General features: G+C 53.1%; 1 protein-coding gene across 1 annotated transcript in view; it reads left to right on the forward strand.

Moving 5' to 3' along the window:
* The window catches only part of FBN3 (fibrillin 3), a 66,560-nt gene that overhangs the window by 47,055 nt on the left and 4,606 nt on the right, over positions 1 to 14,899 (forward strand). Inside the window, exons 47-60 of the mRNA XM_047777171.1 lie at positions 737 to 862; positions 1,771 to 1,923; positions 2,056 to 2,121; positions 2,348 to 2,473; positions 3,028 to 3,147; positions 3,258 to 3,380; positions 4,117 to 4,251; positions 4,405 to 4,530; positions 5,486 to 5,692; positions 6,395 to 6,520; positions 7,283 to 7,405; positions 7,561 to 7,677; positions 13,340 to 13,468; positions 13,558 to 13,677. Coding sequence (XP_047633127.1) covers positions 737 to 862; positions 1,771 to 1,923; positions 2,056 to 2,121; positions 2,348 to 2,473; positions 3,028 to 3,147; positions 3,258 to 3,380; positions 4,117 to 4,251; positions 4,405 to 4,530; positions 5,486 to 5,692; positions 6,395 to 6,520; positions 7,283 to 7,405; positions 7,561 to 7,677; positions 13,340 to 13,468; positions 13,558 to 13,677 — 1,797 coding nt within the window. The remainder of the gene's footprint in view (positions 1 to 736; positions 863 to 1,770; positions 1,924 to 2,055; positions 2,122 to 2,347; positions 2,474 to 3,027; positions 3,148 to 3,257; positions 3,381 to 4,116; positions 4,252 to 4,404; positions 4,531 to 5,485; positions 5,693 to 6,394; positions 6,521 to 7,282; positions 7,406 to 7,560; positions 7,678 to 13,339; positions 13,469 to 13,557; positions 13,678 to 14,899) is intronic.

Below are 14,899 nucleotides of genomic sequence, written 5' to 3' on the forward strand. Positions count from 1 at the left end.
GCCTCTGTTCCCCCATCTGTAAAATGGGAATACCAGCTGGGGTGGTGGTGGGTGTAGAAATGCACTTGGCACAGCATCCAATGCAGCTCCATATGCTGCTGTTTTGTTATTAGGATACTCTGGGCTCAGGGCTCTCTCTCTCTCTGGGACTCACAGGCTTCCTCATGAGTCCTGTAAAATGGGCTGGGATGTGGGGTCCCATGGCATGAAATGTGGAACTTCTTGCTCATTGAGTGGCGATCAATGACCAGCCTGGCCTCAGCTTCTCTGGTGTAATCCCCATCTGGGTGACTTTGTATGGTCCGAGTGAATCTAGAGTAGTCTGGCCTGGCCACCTCTGGTCCATTCATCCACTTGAACTAGCCTTGTAACGACCTGAGCTAACCGGGGCCAATTTGACCCAGGCAGATAGGCTAGCCTAGTATGTGAGCTGACTCCATCCAGTGTAGGCTAAAATTATCCAGTCTTGGTTAGCTCTGTACAAATTTAGTCTCTAAAGATGAACTTTTCCTGACCATGACCTCTATCCTGGAAACACCTTCTAGGAAAGACCCCCCCTCTGACACACACTGTCCACCTGGTGCTATGGCTCATCCTGAGCCCCAGGGACCCCCACCTCGCATCAGTCCTGGGTCCTCCTGGGCTGGGCTCCCACTCTATCAGCCCCTCCTTGACTGCCCCACCCTGGTGGAGGGCCTGCTTGCAGCCCACCCAGCTGATGTCCCCACCCCTCCAGACATCAACGAGTGCTCAGAGGAGCCCAACCTGTGCCTCTTTGGCACCTGTACCAACAGCCCTGGGAGCTTCCAGTGCCTCTGCCCACCTGGTTTTGTCCTGTCTGACAATGGGCACCGTTGCTTTGGTGAGTTTGGGGCCAGGGTGCACACAGAGATAGGGCAGAGGTGGGGGGTGGGGCAGTGAAGAGCTGGATCACCCAGAAAGGGGGCTGCAGTTTCTCATATGGGTCTCCAGGAGCCTTGTCCAACGTGGACTAGTTTCACCCAGGCTGAATTGGCCTCCTCTCTCCTCCATGAAGTGGAGGGTGAGGCAACTCCACCAGTATTTGTTGTTCTGGGGGTTCCGTGGTAAGCCAAACCCCAGCCTTCCTGTGAGGACTTCTCAGGTTGGTGGGGGCCCAGGGCTGAGGACCTAGGGTCAATGACGAAGATTTGGGGTCCAAGGAGTTCCCATTGTGGCTCAGTGGTAATGAATCCAACTAGTATCCATGAGGATGTGGGTTCGATCCCTGGCCTCACTCAGTGGGTTAAGGATTCGGCGTTGCCGTGAGCTGTGGTGTAGCCCGGCAGCTGCAGCTCCAATTCGACCCTCAGCCCGGGAACTTCCATACGCCACATGTATAGCCCTAAAAGGAAAAAAAATTGGGGGTTCTGAAATCTGGGATCCTCTAGCTCTCTGGAATTAATCCTTTTGCTTTTCTGAGGGAGGGATTCTGATCCAAGAATAATGTGACTAGGTTTGACCATTCTCCCAGCCCCTCAAGACCCCACACAGCTCTGAATGTGGGGTGTTGCTGGAAGGGATTGTCAGATTTTCAGCAAAAGCCCCAGAGCTGACGTTCATTGGCCCATCATGGGTCTCATGTTCATCCCTGAAACAATCACCACGGGATGATTCTAGAGTGTTCTGATTGGCCGTTGGTAGGGTCAAGACTGCCCGTTCACTAGGATGGGCATGGAGGGAGAGGTGGGCCAGGCAGGTGGACACTGCCGGTGGCCCTTCTAGCGTTTGTCTGGGGAATCACCCCCACAGACACACGGCAGAGTTTCTGCTTCACCCATTTCGAGGCCGGAAAGTGTTCGGTACCCAAAGCTTTCAACACCACCAAGACTCGGTGCTGTTGCAGCCAGAGGCCAGGCGAGGGCTGGAACGACCCCTGCGAGCTGTGTCCTCAGGAGGGCAGTGGTGAGCACCCACCCCGTCCAGTCTCCCCAGACCCTGCCTGCTCCCATCTGCCCTCCTTCCCTACAAACAGGGGCATCCCGGGGGCTGCAACCTGCCCCAGACCCTCACCTCCCTTCCCCTCTCGGTGTCCAGCCGCCTTCCAGGAGCTGTGCCCCTTTGGCCACGGGGCAGTCCCAGGCTTGGATGACTCGCGGGAAGGTGAGCCCCTCGCCCAAGTGCGAGGAGTCCCCCTGGGCCACCGCAGCCTCCTCCTTTCCCACCCTGCCCTGTCTGTGCTCTATCCCAGTTTCCAAGTCTCAGGCTTCCTCCCCAACTCATGGGTAGGCCTGGACCCCAACCCCTGGAGGTAAGGGAAGGAAAAGACCCTGAGTGTGGCCAAGGGGTGACAGACAATTCCGTGCCTGCAAACCCCTGCCACCCGCAGACGTGAACGAGTGTGCAGAGAACCCTGGCGTCTGCTCTAATGGTCTTTGCGTCAACACTGACGGCTCTTTCCGCTGCGAGTGTCCCTTTGGCTACAGCCTGGATTTCACAGGTGTCAGCTGCATGGGTGAGTGACCAGCCCACCTCAGGATGCTTCCCAAGAAAGGAAGGAGCCGGGGAGGGCAGACACCGCTCAAGGCAGCATCCTGTCCCTGAGCCACTGTGGTCACTCTCCCCCACCCACCCTTCCTTCGCGCTGATGTTAACTCACTCATTGACTCGCTCATTCACTCATTCATTTTCATTCACTCATTCACTCCATCTTTTCACTCACTCATTCACTCATTCATTCCTACATGCTCAGACTTACTCATTTACCTCCCCATTCACCTACTCACTTACCTTTTCACTTATTCATTCATTCACACATGGGCACACTTATTCATCCATTTACTTGCTCATTTTACTCTCTTTCTCACTCATTCATTCACTAGTTTATTCATTCATTTACTTATTTGCCTATTCACTCATTTATTCATTCATTGAACACTTACTGCGTGCCTGCCTTGTATCCAAATCTGGCCCTGTCCCGTCTGCAGGTAGTCAGTGGGCGGCAGACAGGATCATGTCGAGGGTGGGAGCTCTCTGCAGGCTCTGACCACCCCTTTGCCCCCACCCCAGACACAGACGAGTGCTCCATTGGGCATCCCTGTGGGGAAGGCACCTGCACCAATGTCATTGGAGGCTTCGAATGTGCCTGTGCCGATGGCTTTGAACCTGGTCCCATGATGACCTGCGAGGGTATGACCCTGCCTGGCCAGACCTGGGCTGTGTGATGGGGGCGTGGGGGGCTGGCCCGAGAGAGGAAGAGGGGATCCCGCAGGCAGACCCACTTCCGCTGGCCTCCCCAGACATCGACGAGTGCTCCCTGAACCCCCTGCTCTGTGCCTTCCGCTGCCACAACACCGAGGGGTCTTACATGTGCACCTGCCCGACTGGCTACACTCTACGAGAGGATGGGGCCATGTGCCGAGGTAGGACCCACGCAGGCAGGTGGGCTATGGACAGGGCCTTGGGGGTCCCCACACCGCAGTCCTGAGAGAAAACAGAAATTAAGACTTGTGCCTCCCAAGTGTGGGAATGAGCAATAAATGATAAGGTGAGGGAAGAATTGAGGCAAATGAGGGTGCAGTAGGCGCCCTTTTGTGAGTGGTTCTGCCTCTGTTCTTCTTAAATGGGGTGCTAGCATCTCCCTGGGTCCCCAGTCTAGTAGAACAGTGAGTGTGGCTCTGGAGGCCTCTCCAGTGGTGGCTGGACATGCTTTGAGTGGTATAGCACAGTGGGACAGGGATTGTGACGCCAGGGGACATGTGATAATGTCTGGAGACATCTTTTACTGTCGCCAGTGGTTGGGTGGATGGGGAGGTGCTACAGGCATCGAGTGGCCAGGGACATTGTTCAATATCCTACAAGGCGCAGAATGGCCTCCCATCACAAAGAATTTTCTGGTCCCAAATGCCCTCCGTGTCAAGGGTAGAAAGCCTGGCTTGGGATTTGGTCCTTCAAGGGCTTTTTCAGGGTCAGTGTTCCAGGAACCACAGTGAAGACCAGACAGACACACAGATGTGGGCAGAGGATGCCGGTGTTTGGAGCCGTCTTAACTACCCCTCAGCTTCCCAGGAGGTCTGGGGCAGGCAAGGGGGCAGGCACCTGGCAGTATTTCGGGGTCTTCAGAGCCTGTGCCTGGCCTCAAACACCATCTGTCCGCAGATGTGGACGAGTGCGCAGACGGCCAGCAGGACTGCCACGCCCGGGGCATGCTGTGCAAGAACCTCATTGGCACCTTCGCCTGCATCTGCCCCCCCGGCACACGGCCCCAGCTGGGCTCCGGGGAGGGCTGCACAGGTACGGGAGGGCGTCAGGGGTGCAGGACCTCCCCAGCCTGCCTCCCCCATGGCCAGGAGAGTTCAAAGCCAGAGGGTGGGCGGGCAGACATCCACACTGGAGGGCAGGGGCCTCTGGCCTCCCCGCCAGCCTGCCTCATCCCTCCCATCTCAGATGACGATGAATGCCGTGCCCAGCCCAGCCTCTGTGCCAACGGCCGCTGCATCAACACCCAGGGCAGCTTCCAGTGTGACTGTGACGAGGGCTTCCAGCCCAGCCCCAGCCTCACCGAGTGCCACGGTGAGTGTGGCCAGGCTCAGGCGCGGTGGATGCAGCCACCCAGCGTGTGGCACCGCCACCTGGGAGTTCCCTGAGGCAGGGAAGGGCTCGGGGGCATGGAGGGGGTTACTGAGCCAATCCAGACACAACTGTCCATTGCACGTTCCCATGCTGCCCCTCTGTCCCTACAGTCAAACCCCCTGGAAGATGAGACCATCCCCCGTCCCCCGCCCCGTCCATCATCACACCCAGGAACGGGCCCTCCCCAGGTTCACCACTTCCTGGGGGATAAACCTGGAGGGTGACCCACTGGTACCATCTGTCCTGGACACTTGTCTGGCCCTGTCCCCACTGTCCTTGGCTGCTCTTCCTCTACACTCTCCCTCGGAGCCATCTCCAACCCACTGCATCAGGCCAAGCATGTGTATCCAGCTGCCTCCTGGACCCCCCTCCTCAGGACCTCCCCAGAGGCACCTCGCCCCCAAAAGGAGCATCTTTGCTCCCCAAGCCCCATCTCAGATGCCCTGCCCCCCACCCAGACCCCCACGCCAGCCTCCCTGAGTAACCAACGGCCTCCTCCTCTGCCTCTCACATCCGGTCTCCTCCCCACTTCCCCGAACAACCCTCTGTCCACATGGGCTGTCCCGGATGCCACCACCTTTTGCCTCCCCAACAATGCGCCCTGGCCTCCACATGGCCCCTCGACCATCCATTCTCCCAGCGACCAGAGGGAGGCTGTCCTTTGTTCTCAGAAGGCCGCCTGCCTCTGCAGCCCAAGGGGTACCTCTCCAATGTGGGGTCAGTAGCTTCTGCCACGGCCCAGCCCCGAGAGGGCCGGGTGGCCACAGCTTGGAAGAGGTCACCCCGTGCACACGCAGACATCTGTATGTAGACTCAACGCTGCTGGACACCACGGGGAAGGGGAACCCGGATGGCTTGTTCCTCCCCGCCTACCATCCCCACCTACTCTCTCCAGACACCCGCCAGGGGCCCTGCTTCTCCGAGGTGCTGCAGGCCGCATGCCAGGCTCCGTCCAGCAGCGGCGAGGTGACCACCAGGGCTGAGTGCTGCTGTGGGGGTGGCCGTGCCTGGGGTCCCCGCTGCGAGCTCTGCCCCCTGCCTGGCACATCCGCCCACAGGAAGCTGTGCCCCCACGGCTCGGGCTATACCGCCGACGGTCAAGGTGGGTGGGCGTCTGTCCATGGTCATCTGTCTGTGCTCCAGCAGGCCTTAGAGCACGGGAGCCCATGTGTGCGTGTCTCTCTGCTGGCAGGTGTGTGAACCAGAGCTTATTTGATGCTCCGTGTGGGTGCAAGAACTTGGGTGGAGGGGTGAGCAAATGTGCAAGGCAGCATGTGTGTGTGTTCTTCGTTTTTTGTGTGTGCAGGCTCATTAGTGCGAGAGCGTGTGAGCTGGTGAGCGTTCTCTGTGTGAGCTTGTTAGCATGCATGTGTCCTAGTGAGAATGGGAGCTGAGTGAGGAGACCACGCCAGCAGGTGGGTGAAAGGAAGTGAGCTAGTTCAGGATTCCTGTAAGTGTCTGTGAGGGTGGGTACGTGTGTGAGCGAGTGTGAGCATGTGCATGGCTCATCCAGAGGAGAGCGTGTGTCCTTGTGATTCTGTAGGAGCACCTGAGCGTGTGACTGGTGTGCAGTGCTTATGTGTTCATCTGTGCTTGCCTGTTTGTGAATGGAGGTGCCCTGAGGAGGTGTCACTGGCGAGGCTGTGGGGTGGGTGTGGGACACCATGGGTATTCTCAGCATCCAGCGGAAGGAGCTTCATTAGGCAGGATGTGTGGGGCAGGGAAGCAGAGGCTGGCCTTACCTCCCGGGAGAGGGGTGGTGACCCGAGGCGGGCAGCCCCAGCTGAGCCCTGCTTGTCCTTAGATGTGGATGAGTGCCATGTGTTTGCCCACCTGTGCCCCCACGGCGAGTGCATCAATAGCCTGGGCTCCTTCCGCTGCCACTGCCAGGCCGGGTATGCGCCTGACACCGCTGCCACAGCCTGCCTGGGTGAGCCCCCTCGCCCCATCCCCTGAGCCTCTCCACACAGCACCTGGTTTTTTTCTGAAAACCAAGACCAGAAATAAAGCACCCCTGTTTCTGCCCTCCACCTTCACCTCATGTGGGCCACTTTTCTCCTGTTACTTGGTGCATCCTAAGATTTTCAGTTATCCTGGGTAGCAGGTGTTCGGCTAAGACAGGGTTGGCAAACTCCTGCCCAAGGACTGAGTCCAGCCCTCCATTTATTTTTGTCAATAAAGTTTCATTGGTGGAGTTCCCATCATGGCTCAGCAGTAACGAACCCAACTAGTATCCATGAGGACGAGGGTTCAGTCCCTGGCCCCGCTCAGTGGGTTAAGGATCCAGCGTTGCCGTGAGCTGTGTAGGTCGCAGAGGCAGCTCGGAGCTGGCATTGCTGTGGCTGTGGTGTAGGCCAGCGGCTGCAGCTCTCATTCGATCCCTAGCCTGGGAACCTCTGTATGCCACACCTGCAGACCCCAAAAGACAAAAATAAATAACTATTTATTGGCACACAGCCACACCCATTTGTTTCCTTATCCGCTCTGGGTACAAAGGCAGGGTTGTGTCTTTGGAAGGGAGACCAAGTGATCCGCAAAACCAAATAGATTTCCTCTGTGGCTTATTACAGAAAAAGTGCCAGTTCCTTGTGTAAGCCCAGATTCTGGATGGCTAGGGTCTGGGAAGGAGACCTCAGTCTCTGAGCCCCCAGGAATATCTGTCTGACCCCCCTGCGTGCTGTGTCCCCTCTAGATGTGGATGAATGCAGCCAGGCCCCCCCACCTTGCCCCTTCCTCTGCAAAAACACTGAAGGCAGCTTCCTGTGTGCCTGCCCCCGTGGCTACCGGCTGGAGGAGAACGGCAGGATCTGCAGAGGTGACGTCCCCTCTCCCCAGCCACTGTCCCTCCAGCAGCATCTCACCGTCTCCCGCCACATGGGGTCTGGTGACATTTTCAGGGTCTTTCCCCTGGGACGCTCCCCAGCCCCAGCGGGCCCTGCCCTGAGCCCACCGCAACCCTCTCTGCCGCAGACCTTGACGAGTGCTCCTCCAGGCAGCATAACTGCCAGTTCTTCTGTGTCAACACCATCGGCGCCTTCACCTGCCGCTGTCCCCCAGGCTTCACCCAGCACCACCAGGCCTGCTTCGGTGAGTCCAAAAGCAAAGGGTGGCTTCCTTCAGGCCCCCATGAGTCCACTCAGCCAACACTTGCGGAACAGCTGTGCACCAGGCAAGGCTCTAGACCAGAGATCAGCAGACTCCGGCCCCCGGATCAAGCCTGGCCCTCTGCTTGCTTTTGTTAATAAAGTTTTATTGGCACACAGCCATGCCCATGCAATTACATTGCGTCCTTGGCTGCTCTCGTGCTATGACAGCAGAACCAAGTAGTTTGCAACAGGGTGAAAAAAATATTTCCCAGCTGGCCCTTTACGAAAGCAGCTTGCGTGGTCCTGTCCTAGACCCTGAGGGCACAGCAGTTGAATACAAGGGTCAGGCTTGCTGCTCTCATGAGCCATCCCTTCTGCCAGGAAATCAGACCAGAAACAAGCATAACAAGTTACCACTGTAACATGTTAGAAGGTGATGTGGGGCATGAAAGAGAGAAAAAGTAAAGCAGAGGAAGGAGATCAGGAGGGCTGCTATTTTATTTATTTAATTTATTTGGGGGGGATGGCGCCCCATGGCATATGGAGTTCTGGACCAGGGATCAGATCCGAGCCACAGTTTTGACCTAAGCCAAAGCTGCAGCAATGCCAGATCTTTAATCCACTGTGCCGGGGTGGGGGTCAAACCCGCATCCTGGCACTCCCAAGATGCCTCTGATCCTGCTGTGCCACAGTGGGAACTCTTTTTTTTTTTTTTTCCACTTTTTTGGTCCCTCTGAGGTGTATGGAGTTCCCAGGCCAAGGATCAGATCCTTCCAAGGGATCAGATCTGAACCAATCCAAGCCACAGTTGTGGCAATGCCAGATCATTTAAGCCACTGTGCCAGGACCAGGATTGAACCTGTAGAGATGCCACTGATCCCAATGCGCCACAGAGGGAACTCCTTTATTTTATTTTTTCAATTGAGATATAAGTGACATGTAACATTACCTTAGTTTTAGGTGTACAACATAAAGACTCAATATTTGCATATGTTATGAAGTGATCACCACAATAAGGCTAGTTAAAAATCCATCATTACGTAGTTACAAAATTGTTTTTCTTGTGATGAGAACTTTTTTTTTGTCTTTTTGACTTTTCTAGGGCCGCTCCCGCGGCACATGGAGGTTCCCAGGCTAGGGGTCCAGTCGGAGCTCTAGCCTCTGGCCTACGCCACAGCCACAGCAGCTCGAGGCCCGAGCCATGTCTGCGACCTACACCACAGCTCATGGCAACGCGGGATCCTTAATCCACTGAGCAAGGCCAGGGATTGAACCCACAACCTCATGGTTCCTAGTTGGATTCTTTAACCACTGCACCATGACGGGAACTCCTTCTTGTGATGAGAACTTTTAAGATCTGCTCTCCAAGCACCTTTCAAACAGACAGTCTAGTAATATTAATCATAGTCACCATGCCATACATGACAACTCCATGACATTTTATAACTGGGAGTTTGTACCTTCTGACCACCTTCACCCATTTCGCCAACCCCCAAACCCTGCTCCAGCAACCACGAGTCTGTTCTTCAGTATCTATGAGCTTGGCTTTTTTGTTTTGTTTTAGACTCCACATCTAAGTAGGATCATACGGCATTTGTCTTTCTCAAATCTTAGGATTTCACCAGAAGGTCCAATGATATCACAAGTGGCAGGATCTCCTTTTTAGAGCTGAATAATATTCCATTGTGTGTATATAGATATAGTGTGTTGTGATATATATGTGATATATAGATATATCACATTTTCTTTATCTATTCAACCATCTTTGGATACTTAGGTTGTTTCCAGGCCTTGGCTATTCTGAATAATGCTGCAGTGAATGTGGGGGTGCAAATCTTTTCCAAGTTCATGTTTTCATTGTCTTTGCATAAATACTCAGAAGTGGAATTGCTAGGAGGGCTGCAGTTTTAAAACAGGAATGATGAGGAGTTCCCTGGTGGCCTAGCAGATTAAGAATCCAGTGTTGTTACTGCTGTGGTTCAGGTCACTGCTGTGGCTTGGGTTTGATCCCTGGCCCCAAAACTTCCACATGGCCTAGGTGCAGCCAAAAAAATAAAGAAATAAAATTTTTTTAATAAAGCAGGAATAATGAGAAGTTTCATTGAAAGGGGACATTTGAGCAAATATTGGAAGGGAGTAAAGCACTGAGCTGTATGCATATCTGGGAGAAGAGCGAGCACTCCCAGCCATGAAAGGACAGGCATTTCTCTTTTCCTACACAGTCAAATTACTTATTTTCCCTCCTTTCTAAGGTGGGTACACTGAACGTGGCATTTGTGTGTGCAGCTGGATGCACATGCACACAAAGGCGTAGAAGCCCCATGTCCCAATGCCTCTTGTACCCGAGAGAGATTCCAGGTTCCCATGGCAATGTGCCTGATGTCAAGAATCTCCATACTCAGCAGAGATGTGGTCATACATACAAGGGGATATTACCCAGCCATAAAGAAGAATGCAATAATGCCATTTGCTGCAACAAGGATGGGCCTAGAGATTATATATTATGTGAAGTAAGTCAGAGAAAAACAAATACCATATTATATCACTGAGACATGGAATCTAAAATATGACACAGGGAGGCCCCTGATGGTCTAGTGGTTAGGACTCAGTGCTTTCACTGCTGCAGCCAAGGTTTGATCACTGGTCTGGGAACTGAGAGGCCACATCAAGCCACCACATGCTGAGCCAAAAATTAAAATATAAAATAAAATATGACACAAATGAACTTATCTAGGGAATAGAAACAGACTTCCAGACATGGAGAACAGACTCATGGTTGCCGACGGGGAGGAATGGAGTGGGAGGTTGGGGTTGGCAGATGTAAGCTCTTCTGTATAGACTAGATAAACAAGGTCCTGCTGTATAGCACAGGGAACTGCATTCAATATTCTGTGATAAACCATAATGGAAAAGAATATGAAACTATATATATATATATAAAAATGAATCACTGTGCTGTACAGCAGAAATTAACCACTGTAAATCAACTATACTTCAGTAATTTTCTTTTGTTTATTCATTTCTGTCTTTTTAGGGCCACAACCCACACCATAGGGAGGTTCCCAGGCTAGGGGTTGAAATGGAGCTCTAGCCACTGACCTATGCCACAGCCACGCCATGCCAGATCCAAGCCACGTCTGCGACCTGTACCATAGCTCATGGCAACACCAGATCCTTAACCCACCGAGAGAGGCCAGGGGTCAAACCTGCATTCTCATGGGTACTAGTGAGATTCGTTTCTTTTGAGCCACAACAGGAACGCCTCAATAAATTTTTTAGAATTAAAAAATAAAAAAAGGAATCTCCATACTCAAGGAAGCCCAATGTAGGGGTTCCCCCCACCCAGAAATGTATGGTTCAGGCTCCATGACCAGTGCAGTTTATCACCATGGGCCATAATCACCATAGCAGTGTTGCCTGGTAACCAAGCTTTCTTAGCTCAGGCTGCCAACAAAATATCATAGACTGTGGCTTAAAAAACAGATATTTAGGGAGTTCCCATCATGGCTCAGTGGTTAACGAACCCAACTAGCATCCACGAGGATGCAGGTTCAATCCCTGGCCTTGCTCAGTGGGTTAAGGATCCAGCATTGCCATGAGCTGTGGTGTAAGTCACAGACATGGCTCGGATCCCGAGTTGCTGTGGTTGTGGCATAGGCCAGTGGCTACAGCTCCAATTCCGCCCCAAGCCTGGAAACCTCCATATACTGCTGGTGCAGCCTACAAGACAAAAAAAAAAAAAAAGATATTTAGGAGTTCCCTGGTGGCCTAGCAGTTAAGGATCCAGTATTGTCACTGCTGTGGCATGGCCAAATTAAAAAACAAAACAAGGAGTTCCCATCGTGGCTCAGTGGTTAACAAATCTGACTAGGAACCATGAGGTTGCAGGTTCGCTCCCTGGCCTTGATCAGTGGGTTAACGATCCAGCGTTGCCATGAGCTGTGGTGTAGGTTGCAGACTCGGCTCGGATCCCGCGTTGTTGTGGCTCCGGTGTAGGCCAGTGGCTACAGCTCCGATTGGACCCCTAGCCTGGGAACCTCCATGTGCTGCAGGAAGCAGCCCAAGAAATGGCAAAAAGACGAAATAAATAAATTTTTTTAAAAAATAAAAAACCAAACAAAAAAACCCCAGACATTTGTTGTTCATAGTTTGGAAGCTGGAAGTCCAAGATCAAGGTCAGGTTCTGGGGAAGCTCCTCCTGGCTTGCAGACAGCAGCCTTCCTGCTGTGTCCTTACACGGTACAGAGGACAAGTATAAGCTCTCTGGTGTCTCTTTTTATAAGGGCACTAATCCCATCCTGAAGGCCTCCCCTCATGACCTCATCTAACCCTAATCACCTCCCAAAGGTCCCACATCCTAATACCATCACTCTGGAGGTTAGGGCTTCAACATGGGGATTTTGTGGCAGCACCAGGAGAGGATCGGGGACACCTACATTCAGTCCATAACCCTGGCTGATTCTCCCACAATTGTCAGGTTCCCGTGAGGACAGAGTGCAAGGCTTAACCCAGGTCATTCTCCACAGAGAAAGAAATGGAGTTTGTTGTCATTGTTGTTTTTAAAATTTTTTTTCCATTATATCTGGTTTACAGTGTTCTGTGAGTTTTCTACGGTACAGCAAGGTGACCCAGTCACACATACTTACATTCTTTTTTCTCACATTATCATTCATGCTCCATCATAAGTGACTAGACATAGTTCCCAGTGCTACACAGCAGGATCTCATTGCTTATCCACTCCAAAAGCAATAGTTTGCATCTATTAACCCCAAATTCCCGGTCCATCCCACTCCCTCCCCCTCCCCCTTGGCAACCACAAGTCTGTTCTCCAAGTCCATGATTTTCTTTTCTGTGGAAAGGTTCATCTGTGCTATATATTAGATTCCAGATATAAGTGATATCATATGGTATTTGTCTATCTCTTTCTGACTTACTTCACTTAGTATGGGAGTCTCTAGTTCCAAACATGTTGCTGCAAGTGGTGTTATTTTCTTGTTTATGGCTGAGAGTTCTGTTGATCTTTTACTCTTATGTTGAGTACTGTCCCAGTGATTCCTGTGATTAGGTTAATTTAATTCTCACAAAACACAATGAGGTAGAGAGTTCCCGTTGTGGCACGACAGAAATGAGTCTGACTGGTATCCATGAGGATGCCAGTTTGATCCCTGGCCTCGATCAATGGGTCAGAGATCTAGCATTGCTGTGAGCTGTGGTGTAGCTCCCAGATGAGGCTCTGATCCTGTGTTTCTGTGGTTGTGGTGTAGGCCGGCGACTGCAGCTCCCATTCGACCCCTAGCCTGGGAACTTCCATATGCTGCACCTGCAGCCCTAAAACAAACAAACCACACACACAATGAGTTAGATAGTAGTATCTTCACACCTCAGCTGATGAAACTGAGGCACAGAGAGGGTAAGTCACTTGCCCTAAGTCACACAGCATTGAGGTGGTAGAGATGAAATTAAAAGTTTTGTATGTGCATGATCTCTAATGTTCCTGGCAGTTCTGTGAGATTGAAACTGTTATTGATCTCATTTCACAGAAGGGGAAACTGAGGCCCAGAAGAGGTTAAGATTTGCCTGGAAGAGCTGATTAGGTGGTAGGCCTGCCCCAACACAAACCCCTTCAGCACCAGGTGGCCCTGCCCATTCTCTGTCCCCTACAGACAATGATGAGTGCTTGGCCCAGCCTGGCCCATGTGGCCCCCGCGGACGTTGCCACAACAGCCCCGGCAGCTTCAACTGTGAGTGCTATCAAGGCTTCACCCTGGACAGCTCAGGCCGTGGCTGCAAAGGTAGAGCTGGGTTTGGGGTGGGGTCTAGGCCTGGGGGGTGGCCCCGAGGGCCACCAGGCAAGCCTTCTCTCCTTCTCTCCATCTCATAGATGTTGATGAATGTGATGGGCCCCATCGCTGCCAGCATGGCTGTCAGAACGAGCTGGGCGGCTACCGCTGCGGCTGCCCCCAGGGCTTTACTCCCCACTCCCAGTGGAGCCAGTGTGTGGGTGAGTCAAGGGGGCCAGGAGGAAGCCAACCCCCTCACCAGAATCTGTCCAGAGAGGGCAACTGGGAACCACCCCCCCACGGCAGGATGTTGGGATAAGCACAGTTACCTAAAAGTCCAATGGGCCCATCTGGAAGGGAGTAAGTTCCCTACTGCTGGGGATGCTGGGGAGTCATGGGTCTGCAGAGGCAGCATGGCAAAGTGGTGGCCATTTCTTAGGGAGTGGTGGTCTAGAGGGCTCAGCTGAGAAAGATTCTGAGATGGTGCCTGTGATCATTGGGAAAGAGTCCTGGGGTTGGTTAGTGATGTCTGCCTTGGATGTGGCAACGGAGAAGGGGGGTATGCATGCTACATCTTTTGTCATAGCTGTTGCAGAGGCCCTCAATTTGGAGGACTAGCCTTCTGCTTCCCTCCAGCCTTCCCCCCTGCACGCTTCTCTTTGCTGCTCCAGAGCCTCCTAATGAAAGCCTTGACCTCACCACCTATCTTTGTTCCTCCCTTGCAGTCTGGCCTTCACTCTCTATCCATGTAGCGACCCACTTTCCCATGACCTCTCCATCACCTCTCTTCAGCCTTTGCCTTCCACCTCCTCTGTTCTGAGCACCGCCGCCTGCCCCTCCTGGACTCTCCACCTAGGGCCTTTGTGACTCGGCTGTCCCTGCCCTCCTGCCGCCTCTGCTCATGCCTTCTCTCTGGCTCCTCCTCCTGCCCCTCCTGGTAGGTCCTCAGCTAAGTTTTCCATCCCCCCCCTGCCCCTTGCCCCATGGCATTTTTTGTCCCCTGGGGACCTCACAGACCATCGCCTCTGCTGTCCATTCTCTCTCAGCCTGTCTCCTGCTCCACGCACTTACTTGTTCATTCCTTCAGCAGTGGTTTGCCCAGGACGTGCCTTATCCAGGCCCTGTGGGTACAGAAGTGAGCTGAGATCACACACCATCCCTGCCCTCCAGTTGTCCAGTCTCACTGGGGAGACAGGGATTAATTAGGCCAGGGGTTCCCAACTGGGCACCATTCTGAAGTGTCCCAGAGACATTGTCTGATGGTCACAACCAGGCACTGTCAACATCCTGCAGTGCCCAGGATGGACACGCATCCCAGAGAATGACACAGCCCCAAATGACAATAGTGACAATGGGGAGAAAACCTGTTCTAGACCATCCCATTGTTTCAGATTCCCGGGAAGATTTGAGAAAGGCTTCAAAGGAGGATTATAGGATAGGGGA

This window comes from Phacochoerus africanus, chromosome 4 (assembly GCF_016906955.1).
Source record: "Phacochoerus africanus isolate WHEZ1 chromosome 4, ROS_Pafr_v1, whole genome shotgun sequence".
Classification (NCBI taxonomy): Eukaryota; Metazoa; Chordata; class Mammalia; order Artiodactyla; family Suidae; genus Phacochoerus; species Phacochoerus africanus.